Source organism: Oenanthe melanoleuca, chromosome 18 (genome assembly GCF_029582105.1).
Source record: "Oenanthe melanoleuca isolate GR-GAL-2019-014 chromosome 18, OMel1.0, whole genome shotgun sequence".
In the NCBI taxonomy this organism is placed as follows: Eukaryota; Metazoa; Chordata; class Aves; order Passeriformes; family Muscicapidae; genus Oenanthe; species Oenanthe melanoleuca.
In genome coordinates, this window is record NC_079351.1 from 7,470,044 (window position 1) to 7,496,162 (window position 26,119).

General features: G+C 55.1%; 1 protein-coding gene across 1 annotated transcript in view; it reads left to right on the top strand.

Annotated features, from left to right (window-relative positions):
- The first annotated feature begins 1,271 nt into the window (after positions 1-1,271).
- The window catches only part of MGAT5B (alpha-1,6-mannosylglycoprotein 6-beta-N-acetylglucosaminyltransferase B), a 69,270-nt gene continuing 44,422 nt past the window's right edge, over positions 1,272-26,119 (top strand). The window contains exons 1-2 of the mRNA XM_056505907.1: positions 1,272-1,404; positions 7,654-7,766. Coding sequence (XP_056361882.1) covers positions 1,337-1,404; positions 7,654-7,766 — 181 coding nt within the window. The 5' untranslated portion in view covers positions 1,272-1,336. The remainder of the gene's footprint in view (positions 1,405-7,653; positions 7,767-26,119) is intronic.

Here is a 26,119-nt window from a genome sequence, read left to right on the forward strand (position 1 = left end):
ACTGGGGAGAAGGAAGCAGTTTGAGCATCTGGGATGCTATGGAAATGCAGAATCACAGCAGCATTTCCTCCTCATCAGCCCCTCGGGCAAACCCTGGGACTGTGCACAACCCAGGTTAGTTTGTAGAGGGTGAGGGCTGGTGCTGGGAGGGAGCTGGAATTGCTCAGCACTTGAGGAGCAGATCACTGAGCCAGGCCAGGCAGGTGGGGCTGGAGGGAGCTTTCTCTCTCTGGAGGAAAATGGGATGGAGAAAGGCTGGGGAAGACCATGTGGGGAGGTCATCCCACTGTGAGGAAGGCAAGGGACAGCTGTCCCCCAGTGTCACCCTGTGTTCTATGGTACCATGGTGGTATCCAGCACAAGGAGGGACAACCAGCCATGGGGACAGGGGTGTGAGGGGCCCTGTTGGCACCACAGCCCCCAGACCATGGCCTGGCCCTGTCCTGTAGCCTGGCCAAGAGTGCACATGGGGACAGCACTGTCCTTCCAGCCATTCTGTGCTCACCCCGGGCTGCTGCATCCCTTCCCTCACCCCCAGTGGGGTTGGAAATGGGGCATCTCTGGGCTCTGTGCACACTTGGCTCCTTTAAGTCCCAACTTTTGGGAGGCTTTTAGGGCTTGTCACCTTTGACAGGAGAGTGGGAAACACCTCTGCTGAGCTCAGCACTGCTTCTCCTGCCTCACGGCCCTTTCTTTGTCTTCCCGAGGACACGGCCCTGGTCCTTTTGGCAGCCCCCTGGAGCAGCTGGGGACTTTGGGGAGCCACATCGTGGGTCGTGAGAAAACAGAGTGACGGAGGTGCAGAGCTGCAGCCTGGTGCTGTCAGACACTCCTTTCCCCACAAAGGCAGGTTTGCTCTGCTCCAATCAAGCAGCACGGGGGCACAGTGCTGGGTGGCATTCCTGGTCTGGCTGTCCCTGTCCCCGAGGTCCCCACGCCGGGCTGTCACCTGCGCGGGGATGCCGCCGCCCTCTCCGCCCAGCCCCGGCCGTGCTCGCCCCAAAACGCCACCCCCGCAGCTCGGGGGGCTGCCCCTGCCCCGAGCCCCCCGGGCCGGGTCGCCGCTAGATGGCAGCGGGAGCGCGGCGGAGGCTGCGGGCGGCGCGGGGCGGAGCGGAGCCGCAGCGCGGGGTGCGCGGGGCGCAGCGGAGCCCGGAGCCGGCCATGGGCTCGGCCGGCGGCGGGCAGGGGCGAGGGTAGGGCAGGGTAGGGCAGGGGGGCCGCGCCGGGTCCCCCCGCTGCCCCCGCCATGCGCCCCGCCCGCTGAGCCCCGCTCGCTGCCGCCCTCGCTGCCGCCGGCGGGTGCGGGGCCGCCCCCCGCCCGCAACTTCGAACGATGATCACTGTCAACGCGGATGGCAAGATAATGGTCAGAAGATGCCTCGTCACCTTGAGACCCTTTAGGTAAAGTTGGTGTTTCCTCCCGGCTCCGGGGCGGGGGGCTGCGGCGGGCCGGGCTCGGCGAGGTTGTCCGGGGTGCGTGTGTGGATCGAGCCGGGCACGGCAGGGATGCAGGCAGGATCCAGGCAGGGATCCGGGTAGAATCCAGGGAGGATCCAGGCAGGATCCAGGCAGGATACAGGTAGGGATACAGGTATGGATGCAGGCAGGATGCACGCAGGATCCAGGTAGGGATCCAGGCAGGATCCAGGCAGGATCCAGGCAGGATTCAGGTAGGATCCAAGCAGGATACAGGTACGGATGCAGGCAGGATCCAGGCAGGGCTGCCCGCGGGGCAGCGTGCGGCTCCTGCGGCTCTCGCTGGCTCCCGGCTCCCGGCTCACCCACGGCCGCTGTCTCCGGGGTTATCGCAGAGCTGCTCCCGCTGGCTCCTTTGGGTACCGTTCTCGGAGGTGTGGATACTCGGGGGGATTTGGTTGAAGCCTGGGGATTTCAAAGCCCGCCCTGAATTGGCGGTGGGTCTGGGGTGGGTGACCGAACCTGAACCCCTCCGGCTCCAGCACACCGCACCCACCTTGGTGTAACTCTCCGGTTTTCTTCCACACATTCGCTTCCCCTCTCCAGCCCCGGCTCTCCGGCTTCTTTGCTTCACTGGAGATGTGCTTGGGCTGCTCCCGAGACACACGGGGGGTGTTGTGTTGGCACTTACGTGGTTTTTCCATGGGGAGAGGGACCAAAACCTCTTAGAGACAGAGGGGAACGTGCCGGGGACGGGGCTCAAGGTGGGGCGAGCCCAGCCCGGCTGTTGCAGCGCTCCCCGCTCTGTCCGGAGCTCTGGGGTCTCCGGAGGGATCTGCTCGCTGCCTTTTCGCTCAGCCCGGCGTGGAGAAGGACAGGCTGGGCTCGCACCACTCGCCTGCACTCACTGTAGAGATGTTGTCTGTCTGTCTGTCTGTCTGTCTGACCTCGGGAGCTGCCAGGGGATGCCACAAAGCGGTGGCCGAGGTGTGAGGGTTCGCACAGCTCAGGCTGGCTCCGGGTGGAGCAGGGAGAGACACGAGAAGGGCACGCTCACCCCGGGGAATGCTCTTTGCCTGCCTGTCTGCTTTCTCAACGGGGCTTGAATTCCACAGTGAGGAAGTGACGGGCTGCAGCATCCCTGTGCCCTGAGTGTCACCCCTGGGACAGGGGAACTCCATCTCCAGCAGCGACCTGGGGTCAGGGGGAGCACAGGGAGTGCAGTTCAGGGTGATCACAAAGTCCCATTAGGGATGAGGGTGTGTGTGGATGAGAGGTTTGTGATGTCCAGGTGGAGAACTTGCACTGTCCTGGCCGTGTCCTGGGCTGGCTTCTGCTCTCCAGCCAGTACAGACCAGTATTGGGATAACCTTGTTAACAGTCAGGCTCCCTCTGTGCACAGGGAGGAATTCCCAAGGCCCTCTCCTCACCATCCCACAGTGTCCAGGACCTCTCCCTGCTGCTGTGACCCCCCCACACCACAGCCCTGTGTCACCCTGCTGCCAGCCCAGCGTGGGTGAGTGTTGGCACTGCCCAGCTCCAGCTGTAACCTGTGCAAACCAGCTCTGCTCCCCTAACAGCAGCACCCACATCCCCAGCTGCTGTGGGTCAGGGATAACCTCCAGGAGTGGGAGAAGATCCTGGCAGTCAGGGTGGGTCCTGTAATTCGATTTCCTGCTGCTGGCTGGGCAAAGCCTCTCGCTCCAGGGAATCCCCTGGTGCAATCCCCTGCCTGATGTGGATGGCTGCCATCGGAGGAGAGGTGCCATCGGCAAACAGCACACAGGAAACCTGATCCTGTGCACCAAAACATTTCATTAACCACCCTCCAGACACGCTCAGCAAAGCAATGCAGAGCCCTGAGCCTGCAGAGAGGGAAGGGGAGAGGGAGCACATCAGAGCAAAACCACAGCAGTGTCCAGGGGTGGCTGTGACTCCACCTCAGCAGAAAAGGGGGTCTCATTTGTGGTGGTGCCAGACCTGGGCAAGGACTCACTGGGGAGCCCTGGTCCTGCTCACCCAGCTCTTGGCACTGTAGCCCTGTTTGCCAGCTGGAAACTCAAGCCAGGCTCTCTGTGGGATGTAACAGTGATCAGTGAGAGCTCACCCTGGTCCCCTGCATGGATTACAGTGCCCATGGCTGAGCAGCAGTTTGACATCACCACAACCCTGTCAGCTCTGAGCAAAAAGGGTTTGAGGGACAGGAATCATTTATTAACCTGTAGGAACGGTGGCTCAGCTTTTGGGAGTTGAAAACTTGTCCAATAAAAGATGTTACCTGACTCTGTAGCCCCTGGCTTCCCCCTGCACCTGTGTAGGAGCTGTGGGTGATGTGTCACCATGAGCACAGTCCCAGTGTCACATTCCCAGTGTCACAGTCCATCCTGCTGGGTGCTGCTGGCTTTCCTGCCCCCACCCCACCCCAGCTCAGCACTCAGACCCTCCTGGTCACATCCAGCTTTCCCTTCCTTGGGCCAAAAATCCTCAAAGACTGGGGCATCACTTCCAATTTTCATGTAAGACTTGAGGAATTTTGCTTTCTTCTCTTTTGGGCACTGAGCCAGAGCCCAGAACTGTGAACATTTCAGTTTGTGGAGGGACTTGGCACCAGGACTGTGCCTGAGCAATGAATTAAATGTGACATTGGATGACAGGCAAAGCCAGCACACAGTATAGATGTTATTTGGTCCTTGGAACTCCATGGTCTTCAGGGTATTATTCTTGATTTTGGGGGAAAGAATCCAGTGCATTTGGACCATTTGGGATCTGATATGTTTTACCTATTTTGTGATAAATTTGTTTTCTGTATAAGGAGTTTCCATGCAGTTGAGGCTGGGCCAGGAATTTTTATTCACTTGGAGAACATCAGCAAAAGTAAAGGAGTTGGGGCTCTCAGGCTGGGAGTCAGCTCTGGACCCTCCCTGCTCCCTGGAGCACTGCTCTGGGCTGGATCCACTGATCTCCCGAGGACAGCAATTCCAGTAGGGCTCCAATTCCTTTTTTTCCTTTTTTTTTTTTTTTTTTGTTTTTTTTTTTGAAAAAAAGCATCTTGTATCTCCCCTACTCTCCCTGTAATCCAGTCAAAATGAAAAAGGTTTAGTTTCCTAGGGAGGTGTAGAGCACAGATTACCTTTGTCTCTTTCTCTTCCCCTTTTTCTTTCTGCTCAGTGTTTAAGGATTCCTCCTTGCCACACTATAATTATGAAGATTAAAAAGTGTCAACAAGGTCTCGCATAACGATGAAGATATTGCTGATAGGAGGTGTGAGAGCAGGATCAGTCTGAGTGTTTATTCAGGTGATGCTTTGTTGAAATGCCCCTTGGGGGAGGGGACACCAGGACAGGGCCATGGTGGGTTCTGTGCCAGGGAGGACCCTGGGGTGCAGGACTTGGCTGGGCTGTGACCCCTTTCAGTTTCTTCTCCTGTGCCATGGCACATGTTCCCTAAGGGCAAATTCAGCCCTCCAAAGCCAAGCTGGGTGCAGCAATCCCCTCCAGTCTGTTCCTGAGAGCTTTCCCCAGAGCCAGCACTGCTCTGGGCTCAGGCTGTGATGATGGCAGTGCACTAATGTCCCCAGATCACCCTCTCTCCAAGCTATTTATGGGACACCACGCTGCTCTGCAGCATCAGGGACGCTCTGCTGCCTCCACAATCACCTCCCTGCTGGAGCTGGACCACAGCTCTCTGGAAACCCTCCTCCCAGCTCTGCTTTGGGCAGGGGGCTGAGTCTGTGCCTGTGTGCAGATTCCACAGCTCGATGGTTCATCAGTTCTGCTGGGGAGGGGGTGGCTCTGCTCGTGGGGGTCACCAGCTGTGCCCACAGCCAGGCCTTTAGGGTGGGAGCCTGGGTTAGTGAGTGCACAGTGGTTTGTAGATCTTGTAGAGACTGCTTTCCACCCCTCCAGGGGCGGCTCATTTGGAAATTAAAGGGGCCTGAGCTGGTCCATGCCTGCACGGGGATGTCAGGCAGTTTTAGTGATGCTCCCTTCTCCCAGCTGGGTCAGCTCTCCCAGATCTGTCAGCTCTCCCAGGTGTGTCAGCTCTTCCAGCTGGGTCAGCTCTCCAGGTGTGTCAGCTCTCCCAGGTGTGTCAGCTCCCCAGCTGGGTCAGCTCTCCCAGGTGTGTCAGCTCTCCAGGTGTGTCAGCTCTCCCAGGTGTGTCAGCTCTCCAGGTGTGTCAGCTCCCCAGCTGGGTCAGCTCCCCAGGTGTGTCAGCTCCCCAGGTGTGTCAGCTCTCCAGGTGTGTCAGCTCCCCAGGTGTGTCAGCTCCCCAGGCTAGCTCTGGCCTGGCTGTCAGGGAGTGTTGGTGCTGTGCTGTGTGTGCTGCTGGCAGAGCTCAAGCCCAGGGTGTTGCTTTTCCCCTTGATTAGGTGGAGGTGAGAAGAGGTGGGGAGCTGAGCTGAGCTGAGCTGTGCTGCCTGTCCAGAGCCATGGCCAGGTGCCCCTGATGCACTGGGGATGGGACAGGGCTGGTCCTTGGGGATGGCAGGAGTCAGGGCCTGTCTGCTGTGAGCAGGGCTGATCCTCCCAGAGCAGGTGAAGGAAACCCTTTGTTCCTGCTGCTGAGAGTGAGGCTGCCCTGGGTCTGGCCCAGGTGTGCTGTCTGTGTGACAGCAGTGCCACAGCTGCCTGGATGGAGGCAGGGAGCTGGTGGGATCCCCAGGAGTCTTTCCAGGCAAGGGCAGCCTGGCCATGCTGTGCTGGGACAGCAGGGATCTGCCCTGGGAGCTCCTCCACTAGAACCCCCAGGGGAAGCCCAGACCTTCTCCAGCTGCTTGACCTGGTACTTGAGCTCTCCACAACATCTCCAGTCACTAATGAGGGCTTTGAAGCAGGTCACTTTATTTGTTAGCCCTCTCCAGCAGCAGATAATTGCAGTGCTGGTGTGCTGGAGCCCAGAACTGAAGGCTGGCTCCTACTCTGCCTTTCTGCTAGGCAGGAATGCTTAGTGGAGAGCTGTGACACCTGGAAAAGCCTGGGTGCTGTGCTGGGTCTGTGTGCAGCTCCTGAGCCCCTGGAGGATGCTGTGAGCTTGTAAAGAGAGCTGGAGGCTGCTGTCCTCCGTGGTTTGCTTCCCTGTGGCTCAGGGATGCTGAGAGGCAGCGATGCCCCCGGGGCTTCCTCAGCTCCCTGTCCCACACAGGATGTACCTGTTGGAAGACAAGCCTGTTGTTTCACGAGGCTGGCTGGGGCTTGTCCTCCCTCTGTCTCCTCCTCGAGGTTTCCCCTGGGTTTGGAGGCTGAGATCTCGCTGTGCTCTGTCACTGACACCTGGCAGTGGCTCTGCCAGGGCTTTTCCCGTGTGCCTGCTGGAGGCTGCTGCACCTCCATGGAGGCTCAGGGAGGATGGCAGCATGTCTGAGCCGTGGAAGGAGGCCAGACATCCATCCCTTGGCCCAGAGCACTCTGCTCTGCACTGCCTGGTGCACAACCAGGCTGCACAGAGCTCCTCCACCCCCAAAGGAGTGACTGGCTGAAGTGAGCAGAGCAGTGCTGGGAGCTCCTGCCCTCGCTGGAGGTGGTGTGCAGGTGACATCCTGCCCTGTGTGTCCCCTGGGAGCCACTTCCCTGCCAGCCCTGGGATGAGTGCTGCCGGGGCAGGTCCCTCCTTGTCCCCTTGTGCACAGGGGACACAATGACAATGCCGGTGGCCTAGTTACAGGGGAACAAAAGGCTTTATTTAAAAAACTAAAAGGGATTTTTTTAGATCCTTTGGGAAGAAGGGAAGGTAAAGGTCTCTCTTTATTCCTCTCTCCCAGAGGAGCACAGGTACTGTTTATTGTGGTTCCTGCAGTCTGTGATGTTGGGCTAGGATGTTGGAGCATCCTATGGGCAGTTGTGGTCTGGCTCAGCTCCCCCACTGAGGATGCAAATCCACCCTTGAGTGCAGTGGAGGATTCCTCAAGGCCTGCCCCTTGGAGCAGCTGCAGAGATTTCAGAGGGGGTTCTCAGGCAATCCCCCCTGCTCAGAGCCAGGGTTTGGGCAGAAGCATCCTGGGCTCCTGGTGAAGCACAGTGGGTCTGGCTGGGCTGGGCTGAGCTGCTGCTGGGGCTGGGGCTGCACAGATGCTCTCTGCCAGGGCTGGGGGGGCTGTGCCACAGGGATGGAGCTGGGATTGTCCCAGACACCCAAAGCCAAAGCCTCTGCTGCTGTGCAGAGGGATCACCCAGGGCAGAGGGTGGTGGGGCTGGCTCCTCATCACACCTTGCTCCAGCTCTGCTCTCTCTCCCACAGGATTTTCGTGCTGGGCATTGGATTTTTCACCCTGTGCTTCCTGATGACCTCCCTGGGAGGGCAGTTCTCAGCCAAGCGCCTGGGGGACTCTCCCTTCACCATCCGCACCGAAGGTGAGCGCAGCGTGCCAGCCTGGCCTGGGGGCTCTGTGCCATCCTGGCCTGGGGGCTCTGTGCCAGCCTGGCCTGGGGGCTCTGTGCCAGCCTGGCCTGGGTCTGCTCTGTGCCAGCCTGGCCTGGATCTGCTCTGTGCCAGCCTGGCCTGGGTCTGCTCTGTGCCAGCCTGGCCTGGGGGCTCTGTGCCAGCCTGGCCTGGATCTGCTCTGTGCCAGCCTGGCCTGGGGGATCTGTGCCAGCCTGGCCTGGGTCTGCTCTGTGCCAGCCTGGCCTGGGTCTGCTCTGTGCCAGCCTGGCCTGGGGGCTCTGTGCCAGCCTGGCCTGGGTCTGCTCTGTGCCAGCCTGGCCTGGGGGCTCTGTGCCAGCCTGGCCTGGGGGCTCTGTGCCAGCCTGGCCTGGATCTGCTCTGTGCCAGCCTGGCCTGGGGGGCTCTGTGCCCAGCTGGGGGCTCTGTGCCAGCCTGGCCTGGGCCTGCTCTGTGCCAGCCTGGCCTGGGGGCTCTGTGCCAGCCTGGCCTGGGGGCTCTGTGCCCAGCTGGGGGCTCTGTGCCAGCCTGGCCTGGCTGCTCTGTGCCAGCCTGGCCTGGGGGGCTCTGTGCCAGCCTGGCCTGGGTCTGCTCTGTGCCAGCCTGGCCTGGGGGCTCTGTGCCAGCCTGGCCTGGGGGCTCTGTGCCAGCCTGGCCTGGGTCTGCTCTGTGCCCAGCTGGTGCTGCTCTGTGTCAGCCTGGCCTGGGTCTGCTCTGTGCCAGCCTGTCCTGGGGGCTCTGTGCCAGCCTGGCCTGGGGGCTCTGTGTCCAGCTGGGTCTGCTCTGTGCCAGCCTGGCCTGGGGGATCTGTGCCAGCCTGGCATGGTGGCTCTGTGCCCTGCTGGGGGATCTGTGCCAGCCTGGCCTGGGGGGCTCTGTGCCAGCCTGGCCTGGGTCTGCTCTGTGCCCAGCTGGGAGCTCTGTGCCATCCTGGCCTGGGGGCTCTGTGCCAGCCTGGCCTGGTGCTGCTCTGTGCCAGCCTGGCCTGGGGCCTCTGTGCCAGCCTGGCCTGGGGGCTCTGTGCCATCCTGGCCTGGGGGATCTGTGCCAGCCTGGCCTGGGTCTGCTCTGTGCCAGCCTGGCCTGGGGCCTCTGTGCCAGCCTGGCCTGGGGGTGCCAGGCATGCAGGAGCCTGGGGCTTGGATCTCCCATTCCCACAGGTCCTACCTGGCCCTTTTTTGGGATTTTCAGGATGGCCATGGCAGGGAAGCTCTGTGTGTGGCTCAAACCTGGCTGTGCTCACATCCAGAGCTGTGACAGTGGGGATGGATGCTGGGGTGTGGATGCTGACCTGGCTGACAGCAGGAAATGGGGAAGCAGTGGGATCCCAGAGCAGTGGGATCAGCCCCTCAGCTGGCAGCACTGTGGTTGTCTGGGCTGCCCCTGGTCTGACATGTGGAGGTTTTGGCTTAGGTGCTTGGAGGTCTCAGTGGGTTGGAGCACTTGTGGTCTGCAGGGAGTGGAAATTGCTCCTTAGGGAAAAGAAAATAAAAGGCCTTTGTGGCTTTATGCATGTTTGTAAAAATATAGAAGAGAAATATTCTAATTTTTGGCACGTGTGTGTTATGTTTCACTGAATATCTCTTTTGGTAAGACATGAAGTCAGCTCAGGAGACACTTCTGTGGTGGGACACATCCTGCCCTTGCTCTGGGAGGACACTGCTGCCATGGATTGAGCTTCCCCTGGCTTTTGCTCTGAGATTCCAGTCACCTGAAATGCACAGAGAGACCTGCCCAGCTTGACTCCCCTGAGCAGGGTGAGATGGGCTTGGCCAGGCCCATCTCCTCCTCCATACCAAAACCATGGAAGGATCTGAGCTCCACAGCCACACATGGGATGTGATTTTGGAGCATTGAATCCTTTCCTTGGGGTGCTGGAAGAAGTGCCAGCTGCTTCCCTGCAGGAGGAGAGGGATAAAGTGGTGGTTCCTGGAGCTGGATGGTGTTAAAAGGCTTAGCTGACTTTCCAGGAGATGGATTTGCAGCCTGTGGCAGCTGGATTTGTGTTGTCCCCATGGATGGAGGATGTGGTGGCTGATGTTCCTCCCCTCTGCTCCCATCACCAGTTCCATCCAGCCCTTTTCCCAGGACTGGTGTTCTCCTGAGCTCAGCCTGGAGCAGGTGGCAGGCTCAGTGCTTTTCAGTGTTTCTGCACTTGGCCAGGGTTCCCATGGGAAGGTGTGTTTTGTGTTCCTGCCCCAAGCCAAGCACACATTCCAGGATGGCTGGTGAGTGAAGTCTGGTTTTAGGGGATTTCTTCCTTCTTGGGATAAGAAACAGCCCCCAGAGCAGCTCCTTCTCCAAACCTTTCCAGACCTGCCTTTTGAGGAGATGGTTCTGAAAAGACTGCTGGGTTTGGAATTAAAGGTGTCACTGTTACAGCTGCCCTCTGTCCAGAGGAGCCCCAGTGCCCCTGAAAAGTTTATAAAGAAAGGCAGAGACACTGATCACTGTGGGGCCAGCTGGGGTGTGGCACAGGCTGTGCTGCAAAGAGCAGCAAAGGTTTCCAAAATCCTGCAGAACCACCTGGAGTCACCCCAGAGGGTTTCAAATTTGGGGTGAAATAATAGCAAAAAGGCCATTACTCAGCTCTTTACCCCCTTTCTGGGTGCCTTGGAGTGGCTTTCCCCATCCTTATCCTTGTCATCAATTTAACCAGACCTTTGCATCCTTGCCTGGCTCATTTACTGGAGCAGTGTCAGCACAGAGCTGACCCTGGAGCTGGGTCAAAACAAATCTCCTTTTTCAGGCCCTCACACCTCAAACCCTCCACACTTAGGGGTTCAGGTGATTAAATCAGGGTGTGTAAATGGGTTCACCCTCCTGCCTGACCCTCTTTGGCTCTGCTGAGGGCTGTGAGCAGCCTTGCTGCTTGGGAGAGATGCTGCTTTGCTCCAAGGTGGTGCAGGCTGAATGTTGCTTCTGGTAATGCCTGACTGGTCTCATTTAAAGAAGAAAAGAAGTAAATTATGACCTAGGTCCTCTAATTTTTCAAGGTTTTGGCCTCTTAGCTTTCTAACTGTGTAAGGCAAGTCCTGCTTTGTTAGAAAGCTCAAAAATTCAATGCAAGTCCAATTTTCCCCCCATATTCAGTAGCTTTGCCAAACAGACTATTGCTTCCAGATGAATTGCTGCACATTTGGCTGTTGCTGTGCTGCTTATTGGGGAAGATGAGCTTCATTCATGGCCTCACACACTGGTTTTAAACACAAAGCATCCTCTCTCCTGTCTCTGGAGGAAGATGCTGGAGGAAGGTCGTGTTCTCTGTCCCCACAGCTTGGCAGGCACACCCTGAGAGGATTTTGTCACTCTCTAACACCTGGTTCAGGCTTTTGGGGTTCAGCCTTTGCTGTCACACTGGTTTATAGGAGCTGGCTGTGCCCCAGGGTGATGTAGCTGTTCTCAGGAGGGAGTAACCCCCAAAGCAGAGGGGAACCAAGATCTCAGGGAATGAGCTGGCCAGGAGCTGGCAGGGTCACCACAGACCTCCCTCTGTCACCTGGTGTCACCTGGAGGACAGGTGTCTGCCAATGAAGGCAGGAGCTTCTCTTTGAAATGGAGAATGTAAACCCGCTCCCTCCAAATTATTATAATTTTGAAATTAAGGGGCTTTCAGGCAAAGATATGGGAATTAGGAATAACAGTTCTTTACTAGGAAAATTAAAATAGAAATACAGTATTACAAAGAACAATCCCAACCCCTGCCAGAGTCAGAATCCAAGCTGACACCCGTCAGTCAGTCAGGGTGTTGGCACAGTCCCATTCAATGGTGGCTGCATCCTCCTGCAGGGGCAGATGTGGTTCAGCTGGAGCAGTGCTCCTGGAGAAGGTGCAGTTTCCTCTGAAGCTCCAGGGATGATGTGCAAAGGTCTGGCTTTCCTCTGGAATCCAGTGGAAAGAAGGTCCCTTGGTGTCCCAAATCTCAGTTTTTATCTGGGTAGGAAAGGCTTGGCTCCTCCCCTGGCTGGAGCATCTCCCATGGGATGATGGAATTTTATCAGTCATGCCCTGGGACTCACTGGCCATGAACAGGAGATATCTCCTGGAGGGAGGATGGGCTGTGGGAAGATAAAGATGATTGCCCAGCTGGTTTAAAGATGGCCCATGAGCAGATAATGTGTGCCAGGAGATCAGGGTCACTGCCCCACCTGGTTTTAACAGATGGGGACAGAATCCACATTGTTGGGCACATCAGCCCAGCACACTGGGAAAGGCTGTGGGAGGATGTGATGGCTGGAAGAACCAGGTATCCCAGCCATGGGAAGGGCAGGGAGGGTGATGCTCTTGGGCAGTGCTGGGATGGGGGAAACTCCATCCCTGCACATCTGAGAGCACACCCAGCTGGTGGAGGCTGTGGGCAGCTGTGACCCCTCTGTTTGGAGCAGGAGCTGAGGAGGGCACCCCAGAGGTGTCTCCTGGCTGAGGAGAGGTGGAACTGACATGGAGCAACGTGGAATGAACATCCAAGTGTGGAGGGTGGGAGCAGGAATGGATGTGCTGCTTATTAGTGCTGTGAATTCTCCAAAGGTCTGTTTGAATAACAAACTGGCATTTAATTAACATGTGTTCTGGATCCCAGGGAAACCCAGGAAATATTCCTGGCAGTTATGGCTGCTTTAGGCACACAGAGCTGGGCTGGAGGCGAGCTCAGAGGAGTGGTTAATTGTGCTGGGCTGGTGAGCTCTGGGTGTGATGAGGAATCTGCACAAAGCTGGCCAGGCTCGTGGCCAGGCTTGGGAAGAGTTCCTGGGTGTGTGGCCTCAGGTTTGCCATGCCAGACCTGAGTGTTTCCTGGGAATGGGCTCCTGGTGGGGAAGGAGCCTGCTCCCTGCTCCACCTGCACTCCTGGAAGGGCCCTTTGGAGAGTTATTCATTAATTGATGGATGGTGCAGGGGAGCTGCAGCTCCTCCCTGTGCTCTGGGGTGGGCTGCTCTGCAGTGGAGCTGGAGAATAAATGAAATGGGCTTGTGGTGAGTGAGTGTCAGCTCCTGCAATCCTTGCTGGGCTGATCCCAGCTCTTGAGGCTCTCTGTGCTGCTCCTTGCTGGGCTGATCCCGGCTCTTGTGGCTCTCTGTGCTGCTCCTTGCTGGGCTGATCCCAGCTCTTGTGGCTCTCTGTGCTGCTCCTTGCTCCCCCATGCCCAGCCAGACTCAGCTCAGGAGAAGCTGCCCGTGCCCTTCAGTGCCTGCAGAGAGCTGGGGGATGTAAAAAATAATTTATTTTAAAATCATCTGCATCCAAAAAATCCTTTGGGTTGTGGGTGAATGCTAAAGTTCATGGTGTCTGGTCCAGCTTAGGCTGGGGCTGCTCCTGTTTCTCCCTGAGTGAGTTGCCCAGCCCAGCCTTGAGCCTCAGCTATTGCAATTCAAAGGGAGACATGAAAATGCCCCAGCCCTGCCCAGAGCTTTCCTGGCTCCTGAGCTGTGCAAGCAGCCAATCATAACCAAAATAAACATAGATGTGAGGCAGGAGCATGAAAAGGAGAAATGGATAATGTCACAGTCCAGGAGTTAATACCATTTAGAATTTGATTTTTGTATGTGAATACTTTTCTTGGAGATTCTCTCCAAAAGCCAAGTTTCTTGGTGTGTGCCAGAAATCATTCCTCAGATGGATTCTCTGCTTGATGATTCGCTGCAGTAGAGGCTTTGCATCTTAACAATAAATAAAAAAAACCCTTCTGAAATGCAAGTTATTTTATCCTAATCCGTTGCTGTCAAGTAAACACAGACAAAGGTTCCTTTGTTTTGAAATGACCACTGAGAGAATTTGTTCTGCAAACAAAGATGTAGATAAAAAAGGGAAACAGAGAAGTCTATAAATTTTGAATGTGGGAGATGCTTTGGGAAAAGCTCTAAACTCAAGAGATTGAATTTTCTGTGCCCTTTTCTCTCCTCTTATTTAGAATTTAATATGTTTGATGATCCTTTTTTTCCCCCAAGCAACTTTCTTGTGGTTGTTTCACTGCTGGAATCAGGAGGCTCAAAAAATACCAAATTCTGTAATCATGGTGCTGGGAGGGATTTGGCTGTGGTGCCTCAGCCCGTGGCTGTGCCCCAGGCTGGATTTGGTGGGATGTACATCCTGCTGGTGGAGCTGCTGCTGCAGGGGATTAGCAGGGGAAAATAGGTTATTAAGTGTTAAAACGGGATTAGATGTGGCTGGAATATTGCCTGCAACTGCTGGAGCTGCTTCAAAGCATCAAAAGCCTTTGGATCCCTCTTGCAGTTGATTCCTGCAGGGTTGGGTGTGAGGTGCTGGAGGAATTTGCTGCAAACCCAGGGGAGGTGTAGGACAGGTCCTGATGCCCTGGAGCTGAGCTCTGCCCCCGAGCTGGGATCTGGTTCTTGTGATTTGCTGGCAGCTGACCTTGCTGGGACCCTGAGAGCAGCATTTGAGGGGTTCACAGGTGTCTGTGTTTGGAGCTCTGTGTTTGCTGTTCCCATAACTCTCTTTTCACCTTGTTTTCAAGAGTTTCCTGCTGCTCAGCTGCAGAGCTCAGCACCTGCCTTTCCCCACCCCAAAGTGACTCCCAGCTGGTTTCCTGTGGCTGGACACAGCTGAACTCCTGTGCTGTGTTTCCTCCTCTGCTTTGGGAGCAGGATCAGTGGGAATGGGATGAAGGAAGGACAAGGATGGGGGAGAGCTGATTTTAGAGCACAAGCTGGAAAAGAGAAGCAAGGAGGGGTGAAGCTCAGCCTCTGCAAGGCTGTTGTACCTTGTCCTAGGTTTCTGAGATGTGTTTTGGGGTCTGGTCTCAGGGCTGCAGGATATGGACCCTGATGGGTTATAAGCAGCTTGTGGGCTAGAACAGAGATTTTCCCAGTCTTACAGCACTGGGACATGGCAGCTGGGCCATGGTAGCTCAGCCTGGGATCTGCCTGGAGGTGGGCAGTGCACCAGCCCCTGCAGGGATTCCTGTGGTCTGTGAGCCAGCAGAATTGCAGGTCACACAGAACAGCTCCTGCTGCAAAAAGATTTGGTCATTTACGTTCATTTTGGAGGGAATAAAAATAAATGTGGAAAAGAAAAAAAAAGTGGAAGCTTTCCCTTGCTGGCTTGGGGTGTTTTGTCCCACATGCAGACCATGGGGGAGCTGAGCACTGGGGCTTCCTTGGGGTGTCAGAATGGCTCTGGTTTGCCATGTTGGACTCTCAGGAGAGATCCAGAGCCAACAGCCAAGGCATGTTGTGCTGGAGATGGTGTTTAACAGGAATCCTGCCCTGCTCTCCTCAAACCCTCTCTATTCCAGCTCCTGAGTGCTCTGCCTCTCCTGCTGCTGTCTTTGCTCCAGTTCCTGTAGTCTCACCTGCTTAAAGCAATTTTTCCATCAGTGAACACAGAAGAGGAGAGAGGGGGATGTTTAGGGCTGTGCAGCACAGCTGTAAGCTTTGGCATTTGTGGCTTCTGTTTCTCTGCAGAGCAGGGATGTTGAGGAGGGGTGGGAAGAGGCTGCAGATGGTAGTGCTGAAGGTTGCTGGGGTTTTGTAGGGCATTTTCACCATTTCAGAGCCACAGCACCGTGAAGCAATGGGACCTCTTGTTATTTCCATGCCTTGGATTGCTCCCTGAGGAGAGGAGCAGAGAGGCCAAACAGAACTGTGAGAACATACATGATCTCCTCAGAGGGGTCCTTTGCTCTTGCTCCAGGCTCTGCTGCTTTTCCTTCTGCTCCAGCAGCGTCCCAGCTGGGTTAGCACGGCCAGGTAACATCACCATTTGTTCTCACAGAGGATGCAGAAAGGTCAAGCTCGGATTTGCTAACGATCAGAGTGAGCTTGAGTAGCTCTGTCATCCCCCCTGGCAGGAGCTGTGCTGGCAGGGGAGGAGGAGGAGGAGGAGGAGGAAGGGGAGACCTGTGTCCATGAGCCTGACCCACTCTCCTTGTGAGGGCTGACAGCAGAGGAGGGCACAGCTTGGTTCAGCTCTATCCTGGCTGCACTGAGATGCTGCTCAGCCCAAGAGAGCTTTAAAACACAACACAGATGTGTTCACCCTCCCTCTCTCAGGAAAGGTAATTTTCAGGACCCATTTGCAAATTTGGGTCGCTGCCACTTGTGATTGATCTCAGTCTGCTTCTGGGCAGAGCACACAGTTCTGACAGGAGCTTGGGTGGGGCAGAATTTGGGCCAAAAGTTGCTTTGTGGCTTTGGGAACCCCTTTTGCTCCCTGCTCTGGCTGGAGGGAGCACCTGGGAGGGGGGGCTTGGACTGCTGCCTGCCCGGAGATGTGTGGCTCCAGGGATGCTCGTGTTCCCTTTGCTTTCGAGAAGCCATGTGAGCTGTAAATTTATCTTGCTGCCTTTAACGCTCAGCAGAGGTGACAGGAGAACCAGTTGTGAGGACTCGTGTGAGCAAGTGACAGTGACAGGGGAGGGAGGGAGGGAGCGGGGCGGGCTCTGCTCGGCAAACTCGGCGCTAATTATTCCCAGTTTCTTCCTGAGTGAGTTACAAGCCTCTCCCGGGCTGCTGGTCGTGTTTTGGTGCTGTCTGCTGAGCAGCCCTGGGCAGCCTGTCAGGATCAGCGATGCTGGAGTGTTTGGGATGCTGCTCCAGCAGGAGGGATGAGCCTCTCTCAGGGTGTGCTCGTGTACAACTCCCTCCAAAGGCAGGAGGATCCCCTCTCCCCTGCCCTCTGCCCCGTGGGGCTGTTATCCAGCTGTTTCCCCAGGTGTGGGGCACAGTGTGGTGTCACCTCCTGGGCACCAGCTGGGACCTGCAGGTCCTGCACGTCCCCAGAGCTGCTGGCTGGACCCTCCTGCAGCCTGGTGCCAGCCAGGGGAAGCCCTGTGGAGGAGCCTGCTGGGCAGCCCTGCAGTGCCTGGGGCTCCCTTCCAGCCTCTGCATCCCTCCCTTCCAAAGCCATGGATCTCGGAGCAGCCAGCTGATGCTGTAAGCAGTTGTCTGCTTGGTGCCAAGTGGAGCTGGCTGCTGCTGGGAGCATCTCCTTGGTGAAGAGCTTTGCTGGGAGCTGATGGGCTTTTGATTTCTCCTGGAGCAGCAGGGCTGGCTCTGGGGCTCCCCTGGAAAGGCCAAGCTCTGGCTGCTCCCTCTGTTCTTCTCCCTCCTTGTCCAAGCACTGAGGAGAAAGGAGTTAAGGTAGAGCCAGATGCAGGGTGAGGGCTTTCTGCCCCGAACATTGGCTTCTGGCAGCTCCTGCTGGGTGCTCAGCTGCCCAAGGCTCTGTGAGGGAGGTGACACCACACCCACGGTGCATCATCTCAGCTGGGGCTGCAACACGGGGGTGTCCTTAACCTGCAGGATTTTGGGAGCAGACCATTGTTTTGCCTGGGTGGAGAAAATTCAGGTTGACTAAAAGCACTGTGGGCTCTCCTTCTGCTGGTGTCCCCACTTCAGCCCCAAGCTCTGCAGCCACTGTTGTGTGCACTGTGCTCCCATCCTCAACCCACTCGTGGAAAGGGAGTTTAAAGTGAGGAGTAAAACTTTACTGCCCTCATTAAATTGGTGTTGCAGGCAGGGAAATGAGAGCTGCTGAAATAATGAGAATGAAGGCATCCCTGGGGTTCCACATGCCACTGGGGGCTCCTGCCCACTTGTGTGGGGATGTCCTGGGGGAGCAAAATGCAGATTGGTGCTTTGCAGGGCACAGAGGGGTAAAGGGAAGTGTCAGGGCTGCTGCTGTAGTGGTTGAGGCTTAATCCACCCTGGGAAAATGTCTCTTCTTGAAGAAGTGCCTGTTTCATGCAATTACTGCTCAGAATTGAATGTCTGCAGGCTTAAAGAGAAGAAAAAAAAAATTATGCCACCAAACTTATTGGAAAATGGAAGTGTGAATTCACACATTTTGAACTGGGGAGCAGTGATGAGGCCCTGGGAGCAGGGAGGTGTGCTGGCCCCTTCCCGTGTCAGAGGAGGCAGGAGCAGCATCCTCCTGCCCTGCACTCTGTTATCTCCATAAGCAGGGACACCCAGGGAATGATTAAATCAATTAATTGATTTTCTATAGCTCATAAGGAAGTCAGATGGCATTTCCATCAACTTGTGATGAGCCTACACCCCACCATGGCCAGGAGGAATGTTAATGGCACTTTATTCTTTTATTACCCCTTTTCACTCCTAAATCAAAATTCATCCTGAGCCCGGGAGGCAGCAGGTACTTCAGAAAATAAAACTAGCACAGTGGGAACCATAGCAGCCTCTGTAAAAGCTGGGTTTTCCCATTGATTTATTTGTTTCTCTGGCTTAAATGAGAGAGCAGGGCTCAGTTCAGCTAGAGCAGAGATTAGCTGAGGCTCATCCTGCAGCTCTGCCCTTGCCCCCAGCTCTGGGCCCTGCTGCTTGCAGCATCCAGCCCCTGGCTTGCTGGAGATTGATGGGTGTGGAGGAAGGGGACGATTTCTTTGCCCCTGGAAGCAGAGTGGCAGGATGCCCAGCACTGTTTGGCCAATCTTTTTGGCTGAAGGAGAAAGGGGGATCATTTCAGAAGTGTTAAATGAGTGAGCTGTGCAGTTCCTGAGCCTTTTGGGGAGCTGTGAGTGTGGCTGTGGGCTTGAACACTGGGTGTGCAGGGCTGGAGGATTGATGGTGCTGCTGAGCCTCCTGGAGCCTTCCAGGGGCTGGTTTTGGGCTGTGCAAGTGCTGGGCAGTTCCTGCCATCCATGGGGCACTCCTGCTAGTACAGTTTTCCTTGCATGAGCAGTGGGGAGCATCAGGAGGGGAACCAGCTGAGTGAAATGCTTGGAGACACCTCTTGTAAACACCAAGAACTCAGGTGAAGGTGGGTCCCTGGCTCGTGGGTCTGTGGGGTTATTCTGGGGCTGTCCCTGTCCTGAGGGACCTGTGTGTGCTGCTTTTCACCTGAAACTGCAAATCCAGGGCCCAGTTTGCCCCAATCCCAACAGCACCCACCCCAGTGTGGGGTCCAGCCATGCCCCAGGAGCTCTGCTGTCCTCTGGGCTTTGTCACAGCAGCTGCCCTCCATCCATCCATCCATCCATCCATCCATCCATCCATCCATCCATCCATCATCCATCCATCCATCCGTCCATCCATCCATCCATCCATCCATCCATCCATCCATCCATCCATCCATCATCCATCATCCATCCATCATCATCCATCCATCCATCCATCCATCCATCCATCCATCCATCCATCATCCATCCATCCATCCATCCATCCATCCATCCATCCATCCATCCATCATCCATCCATCATCCATCCATCATCCATCCATCCATCCATCCCTCCATCCATCCCTCCATCCATCCATCCATCCATCCATCCATCCATCCATCCATCCGCCACCCACCCCTGTGCTGGAGCCCTTGTGTTTTAGGAAGCAATTTAAAATCGATGTTAATCTTGTAATTTGGAAGCCTGTCCTGCAGTGTGAGGTGTTTGAAGCACGGCAGAATAGCTTAAAATGCAATTTAAAATAGTGCTGGCTGGCAATAGAGGAGCAGCTAAAAACTCCCTGCTGCTGCTTTTTTAAAAGAAAACAAATGAAAGGGGGATGAGAATGAGCAGGAAAGCTGCACTAAAAATACATACTAAAACAAACAAAAGCTGAACTGCAGCATGTGTGGGGTTGTGTGTATTCTTCTTTTCTTCCCCAGCTCCCCCAGCCCATCTCTGGGGGCTGAGGGGCAGAGGAGATGATCCAGCTCCTTTTACTGCAGTGATGGCTCATGGCAGGACTGGTGGGACTGTCCCCAAGTCCCAGAGGGGACATTAGGTCTCTGGTGTGTGTGTGTGGTGGGATAAGAAGTAATAAAAGTTGGGGGGAACAGCCCTGGGCTCTCCCTTGCAGCAATGAAAAGCTCCTGACTGGGAGTGTCAGTGTATTGTTCATTTTCCTGCGTTTTTTATTTGTATGGAAATAGGGAGAATAGGGAGCAGACGTGTTTGGGTGGAGCTGCAGCTGTTCCTGCAGGTTTCCTTTGGGATGGGAGGGGCAGGGGGGGCTGGATGGCTGGAAAAGCATCAGGGGCATCTGCAGGCTGAGCTCGGGGTCCTGCAGCTGAGGGAGGGAGGAACGAGACCCCAGAGCCAGCAGGGCTGGGCCAGGGACACCTCAGGGGGGTTTCTGTAGCCAGCCTCCCCCAGGAAACCTTTTGGGGGGCATGGTCCAGCAGGAGGACCTGCAGGGGCTGCAGGAGGGAAGCAGGGATGCAGCTGCTGAGGCTGCTGGTGATGGATCCCAGGGCTGGGAGCAGAGATGGGCAGAGCAGTGCCTGGCCACAGGGGTGGTGTGAGGCCTCCAGGAGGGGTTTCTGGGGCTCAGTGGGGTTTCTCCCACCTGCTGGTGCTGCTTTGGGCACAGCTGGTCTGGCTTTCAGCAGTCCCCCTGCTCCATGGCCCAGGCACTGCTGGTGAGGGGATTTCTCCTGAGCCCAGGGGAAGGCTGCAATTGCTGCTGTCACACAGCAGAGCCCAGGTCAGGTCCTGGCTGGGTTGTGGCAGTGTTGGAACCAGTCCTGCAGGGCACAGAGGGTCTGGCAGGCTCTGCCTGCCCAAGGTGCAGAGAGAGTGAGGGACAACACCTCTGAGGCTGCACATTTACACAGCAGAGCACCAGGGGATGGTAAATCCAGCAGCAGATGATAGCAGGCAGGTGGGACATAATCTACTTTAGCAGGCAGTGACTTAAAGCTGCCTAATTTCACAGGTTCAAAGCTGCTTTGCTGCTTTGCTGGCAGGGCTCAGCAGCAGGTCCATGGGGCAGCTGGAGCTCTCTGGAGTGCCCAGTTCACCAGGACCCCCTGAGCTGCCTCATGGGCACCCCAGTTCCAGGGCAGCTCCCTGTGTGCCTCTCTTCCTTGGGAACACTGGCTGAGCAGCTCTGTGCTTTCTCTGTGTAATTTAAATGAATAACTCTGTAGAGTTCAGTGGCAGATGTGGGTGGGTCTGCTGGCAGCAATGACTGCCTGGGAGCCCATGCTGGGCAATGGGTGCCCTCAGGGGTGCAGCACCCTGTGGGACCCTGGAGCAGCTTCCCCAAAGGGATGGAGACAGGAGGTGGCCACAGCTGCCAACCTGAGCCTGGCCTTGGGCTCTCTTGTCTCCAGTTAGCACCAGGTCTCTGGGCTGTGATTGCAATGGATTATGTGTCAGAGTTAGTCCTTGGCTAGTTGGCTCTTTGGTCTTTTAATCTACTTGAATCAAAATCGATAGTGAAAATAAATAGAGGAACATCAGAGGGGCAGACAATCGAAGGGCTGGGGCTTTTCTCCCTGGGAAAGTGCCAGGGTGAGTGTCCTCAGGGGAGGGTGGCATCCCCCAGACAGCCCTGGGTACCACCCCAAGGAGCTGGGCACTGAGCTCTGGGGCTGCCTCAACCCCACTGGAGACCCTCTGCAATAAATCTTTCCAGACTGTGCTGCCCTTTCGAGGGGTTTAAGTAGCCTGGAGTCATCCTTTAGAGGAGACAACCAAAGTAAATTGTGCTTTAGTTTGAAATTAATTCAGCTGATATTTTCAATGGACATAGGTAATACCTGCCTGTCTCTGAGCCCCAGCACCAGCAGGGGATTTGCTGTTGGGGGATGGCCAGGCAGGGCTGTGACAGCTCTGAGAAGGGAGGGGACCAGCAGGGATATTGGGAATACAGTGTGGGATTGTGCTTTAAATGCCAGGGAGATGCTTTGGGGCTGCTCATGGGTCTGTGCAGATGTGGGTTGAGGCTGTGCCTTGGTCTCCCCACAGGAGGGCAAGAGAGGCTTTTGCTGCCCTTGAAACAACTTGGGTTTGGGTGGAAATGTGTATTTCCCCCATCTTCTCAGCATGAAGCTGCTGAGCAGTGTGAGGCCCTGAGCAGGATGGGGCTGTGACCCAGGGAAGGGAGCTGCCATCAGGGAGGTTTCAGTCACTCCAAGGGCTAAAGGGATGTGGTGGTTTAAGCCCAGATGGAAATGAAGCACCACAAGGCCACCCTGTCAACCCTTCTCCCCCATCCCTGTGGAATAATTGGAGTAAAACTTGTATGCTGAGAAAATAAAAGCTTATTAATTGAAAATAAAGTAAAATGCATTAATAATGGCAAATTATAATGATCACAAAAAGGAAACAAGAGATGCACAGTGCAATTGCTCACCAACCACTGACTGATGCCAGAACCCTCCTTCCCTCACTTTATACCCTTACCATGGTGTCACAGGGTCTGGAATATCCCTTTGGCCACTCTGGGCCCCCTCTCCTGGCTGTGCCACCTCCCAAGCACCCCCAGCCTCCTCAGCAGCCTGGCAGAGTGAAAAGCAGCAAAGGCCTTGGCTCTGTGTGAGCCCTGCTCAGCAGTAACAAAAACATCTCTGTAAAATCAACCCTGTGCTCAGCACAGTTCCAAAGCACAGCCCCACACTGGCCACTGGGAAAAAAATTAACTGTGTATCAGCTGGAACCAGCACAAGGGGAACACCCCAAAGTGCTTTTTGTATTTTCCTGGGGGTTTAACTCCTTTTGAACAGCTCAGCCCTGTGTGGCAGGATCCTCCACACTCCATCCCTGCTTGGGAGGTGCTGGGTGGAGAGGGCTCCCAGTGTGAGCAGTGGGGATGCTCAGGATCCCAAAACACAAGGAAACACCTTCCTGTCTGCTCCTTTCCCTGTGGCACAACCTGGGCTGTGCCAGCCCCACTTCACATCACCCTCACTGGTCCCACTGCTCCTTTCCCAGCTGCTCCCCACTCAGGGGAGTGGGAGAAACACAGAATATCCTGAGCTGGGAGGGATCCACCGGGATCACTGAGTAACAGTGAGCCTCACCTTTGAATTCAGGTTGGCACATGCAGCAAATTCCCCTGAATGCTCATCCTGGCTCCTGTTGTGGAGGTTCCAGTGGCAGGTTCTGCAGGGTGATGCCTGCTCACGGCTGCTTCCACTCCAAGGAGGTATTTTCAAGACAAGTGCATCATTAGTGAATTCCCTTGGGTTTCAACCCATCCGAATTTGAGCATATTTGCTGTTGACTATTCCACTGGTTTCACACAGCAGCTATTCCTTCTTCCACAAGGCATCACCCTTCGGGGCTGCTTCCCTTTTTTCCCCTGATTTCATCCAATTACTTAGCTGTGTGCTCTTCAGAAGCCCCATAAATAATTCTCCTCCCTCTGCTGTGTTTACCAGCATGTCTCATGAAATCCAGTAAGATATGATTGATTGCAATCATTATTTCCTAGTGCTGCTATGAAAACCTCTGTCAGTTCAGTGATTGCCTGGAAAGCGTGGCTGCCACTCAGGAAAACTGTCAAAACCCTTTCATACCTTAACCAACTCCAATTAATCTGTCAATGTGCTTTACTTGTATTTGCTGTCCCATCATTGCTGATTATCAGGGGAAATCAGAATATTTTTCCTTTCTAATTAGCAGCTTGGTGACTTTGTTTTTTAAAAGAAAGTGGTTTTTCAGCCCTGTTTTCATTTTTTCAGAGCTGTTTTACTGGGTTTTGGTGCTGTTAAGGTGGGTTTGGGTTTATCCTGGCTGCCTGCAGTGCTGTGGGTAGAGTCTCCTTGGGGATTTCATCACAGGTTGAGGATCTCCTCCATCCTCTGGATCCCTGAGCAGCCCTGGGTTGGAGGTTGAGCCTCCGTTTCAGGTTAACAAATTAATCCTGCCTCTTGCATTTTTAAAAGAGTTGCTTCAGCACTTTTCCTCCTTTCTTCTGGTTTTAATGAGACACACTTTCCAAGAGATGTAATAATCGTTGCCAAAAATGTCAGGTTGTTGTTAGCTTCCTTAAGCTGTGGAAAAACAACAACAACAACAAAGACCAGGAGCAGAAAGAGAGAGGTGTTGATGCAGAAGAGCTGCAACTTCATCTCCCAGTGCCAGGGGAGGGCTGGGGGAGATCCTGCCACAGCTCTGCTTTCTGCCAGGCTGCCCCAAAAGATCATGCAGGGAAAGCTGGGATTTTTTTAAAAATTACTATTTTTAGTTAGTGTTTGGGATTGTTTAATTTCTTTATTTAAGAAGGAATATCTCAGCTCACTGTTTCATCTTGCAGTGGGAATTGGATGGTGGCAGTGACAGGAGGGGAGGTCTCAGGGAAATTCAGGGAAGCCAGTGGAATGTCAGGGGCCAGGCTGGTGGTGGGTGCAGAGCTGGAGCTTGTGGCTCCAGGTGCTGCTGGCTCCTCTGGGATCCACAGGTGCCCTGGTGGGAATATCCTCGTCCCTCATCAGTGGTTTGGAAGCAGAGCTGTCATGTCAGCTGTGCTTCTGGGATGAAATCTTGGAGCAGGGATCCTTGCCAGGACTGCCAGGAATTCTCCATCTCCAGGATTTCCTGCCAGGAAATCTCCATCTCCATTGCCTTCCCAGGCACAATCCTTGTGTCTTCCTAGCAAACTGTCACAACCTGACTCCCCCAAACTAGCTGGGATCCAAATCCCCAGGGCAGGATGGGTTCCACCCATGGGAATCAGCTTTTCTGGGCAGCTGTAGGGGTTGGGTCAGGTCCTTTCTTGACCTCCAGCCTCACCCACTGCAGCACAGGAGCATCCAAGAGGGATCAGTAATCACTCAAAAACTGAGTTTAAGGTCTAAGCTCTGACCTGCTGGCCATACTGGAATGTTAGAGCAGGAGCAAATTCTGAGTAGAAATCCCAATTTGGGGCATGGGGAGTCCTGGGATGGACAGAGGGTGCTGGGGGCTGCAGTCCACAAACACAGCTCAGCTGTGGGAGGGATGTCACTGGAATGGGCTGTCTATGGACAGTGGATTTTCTGATTTAAGTGGATTTTCTGGTTTAAGCCCATATCAGAACTGTTATATTTCCCTTGGATTTGCCTTTTCCTGGTTTGCTCAGCTGTGTTTGGGGCAGCCCTTGTCAAAACGGCTGCAAGATTTCACTTTTTTAACCCCACAGCAGCTTTTAATTGCAGGCTCATTAGTGCTGCTGCTCTTCAGTGGGACAGGCTGTGACTTTTATATCACCCAGGGGACAGGGTGACCCCGCTGGTGGGATGGGCACTGGTGGCTCCTGTGTTTCCAAACCCACCCAGCAAGGTCTGGGGCTGCACAGGACCTTGGGCACCTGCTGATTCAAGCAGAACTCACTGACTTCTTGCCATGGAACTGAGGGAATATTTGGGGAAGAGCCCAGTTTCAGTCTCCATGAATGGTGGTTTGTCCTCCTTTTTTTTTGAGGAATTACATTTGCTCTCAATGTTTCTTCTGTTTTGTTAGATAGTGTCAGGAAGAATAATGTGCTGCTGATAAAGTCAGCCAAGGGTGGAAGGCAGCCCTTGGTGAGGTCTGGCTGGCCCAGTGTCAGCTCCTTGGAGGGGCTGAGGGCTGGCTCACAGCCCTGTGTCTGTGTGCTGTGCTGCAGTGATCCTGTGTCATCCCAGAGCCCTGGGGACAGCCTGGCACAGGAGTGAGGGGCTGCAGCCTCCTGCTCAGCTCAGTGCCAGGGCAGCCTTCCCAACCAACCCCTGGCAGCTGTGGCTGAACAGTGGGTGGGTGAATTCCTGGGGGAGTGGGGATGGAGCTGGGGCTGCAGCTGAGCAGCAGCAGGAGCTGTCACAGAGCCCCTGATCCCACCACAGCCATACCCTGCTCTCATCTGAGCAACCAGACCCCTGTCCTGGCTTGGAGGACAGGTGTCTGCCAATGAAGGCAGGAGCTTCTCTTTGAAATGGAGAATGTAAACCCCTCCCTCCAAATTATTATAATTTACAAATTATTCAGATAGGGGAATTAGGAATAACAGTTCTTTACTAAGAAAATTAAAATAGAAATACAGTATTGCAAAGAACAATCCCAAACACTGCCAGAGTCAGAATCCAAGCTGACACCCGTCAGTCAGTCAGGGTGTTGGCACAGTCCCATTCAATGGTGGCTGCATCCTCCTGCAGGGGCAGATGTGGTTCAGCTGGAGCAGTGCTCCTGGAGAAGGTGCAGTTTCCTCTGAAGCTCCAGGGATGATGTGGAAAGGTCTGGCTTTCCTCTGGAATCCAGTGGAAAGAAGGTGCCTTGGTGTCCCAAATCTCAGTTTTTATCTGGGTAGGAAAGGCTTGGCTCCTCCCCTGGCTGGAGCATCTCCCAGTGGGATGATGGAATTTTATCAGTCATGCCCTGGGACTCACTGGCCATGAACAGGAGATATCTCCTGGAGGGAGGATGGGCTGTGGGAAGATAAAGATGATTGCCCAGCTGGTTTAAAGATGGCCCATGAGCAGATAATGTGTGCCAGGAGATCAGGGTCACTGCCCCACCCGGCTGCAGCAGATGGGGACAGAATTCACATTGCTGGGCACATCCTGTATTGCAGCCCAAGACACCCCCACACTGAGGCCTCTGTGCTGTTTCACATGCTGAGCAGCTCCTGTGGTGAGGAGAAGCCTGTGCCAGGGCTGACCTGGAC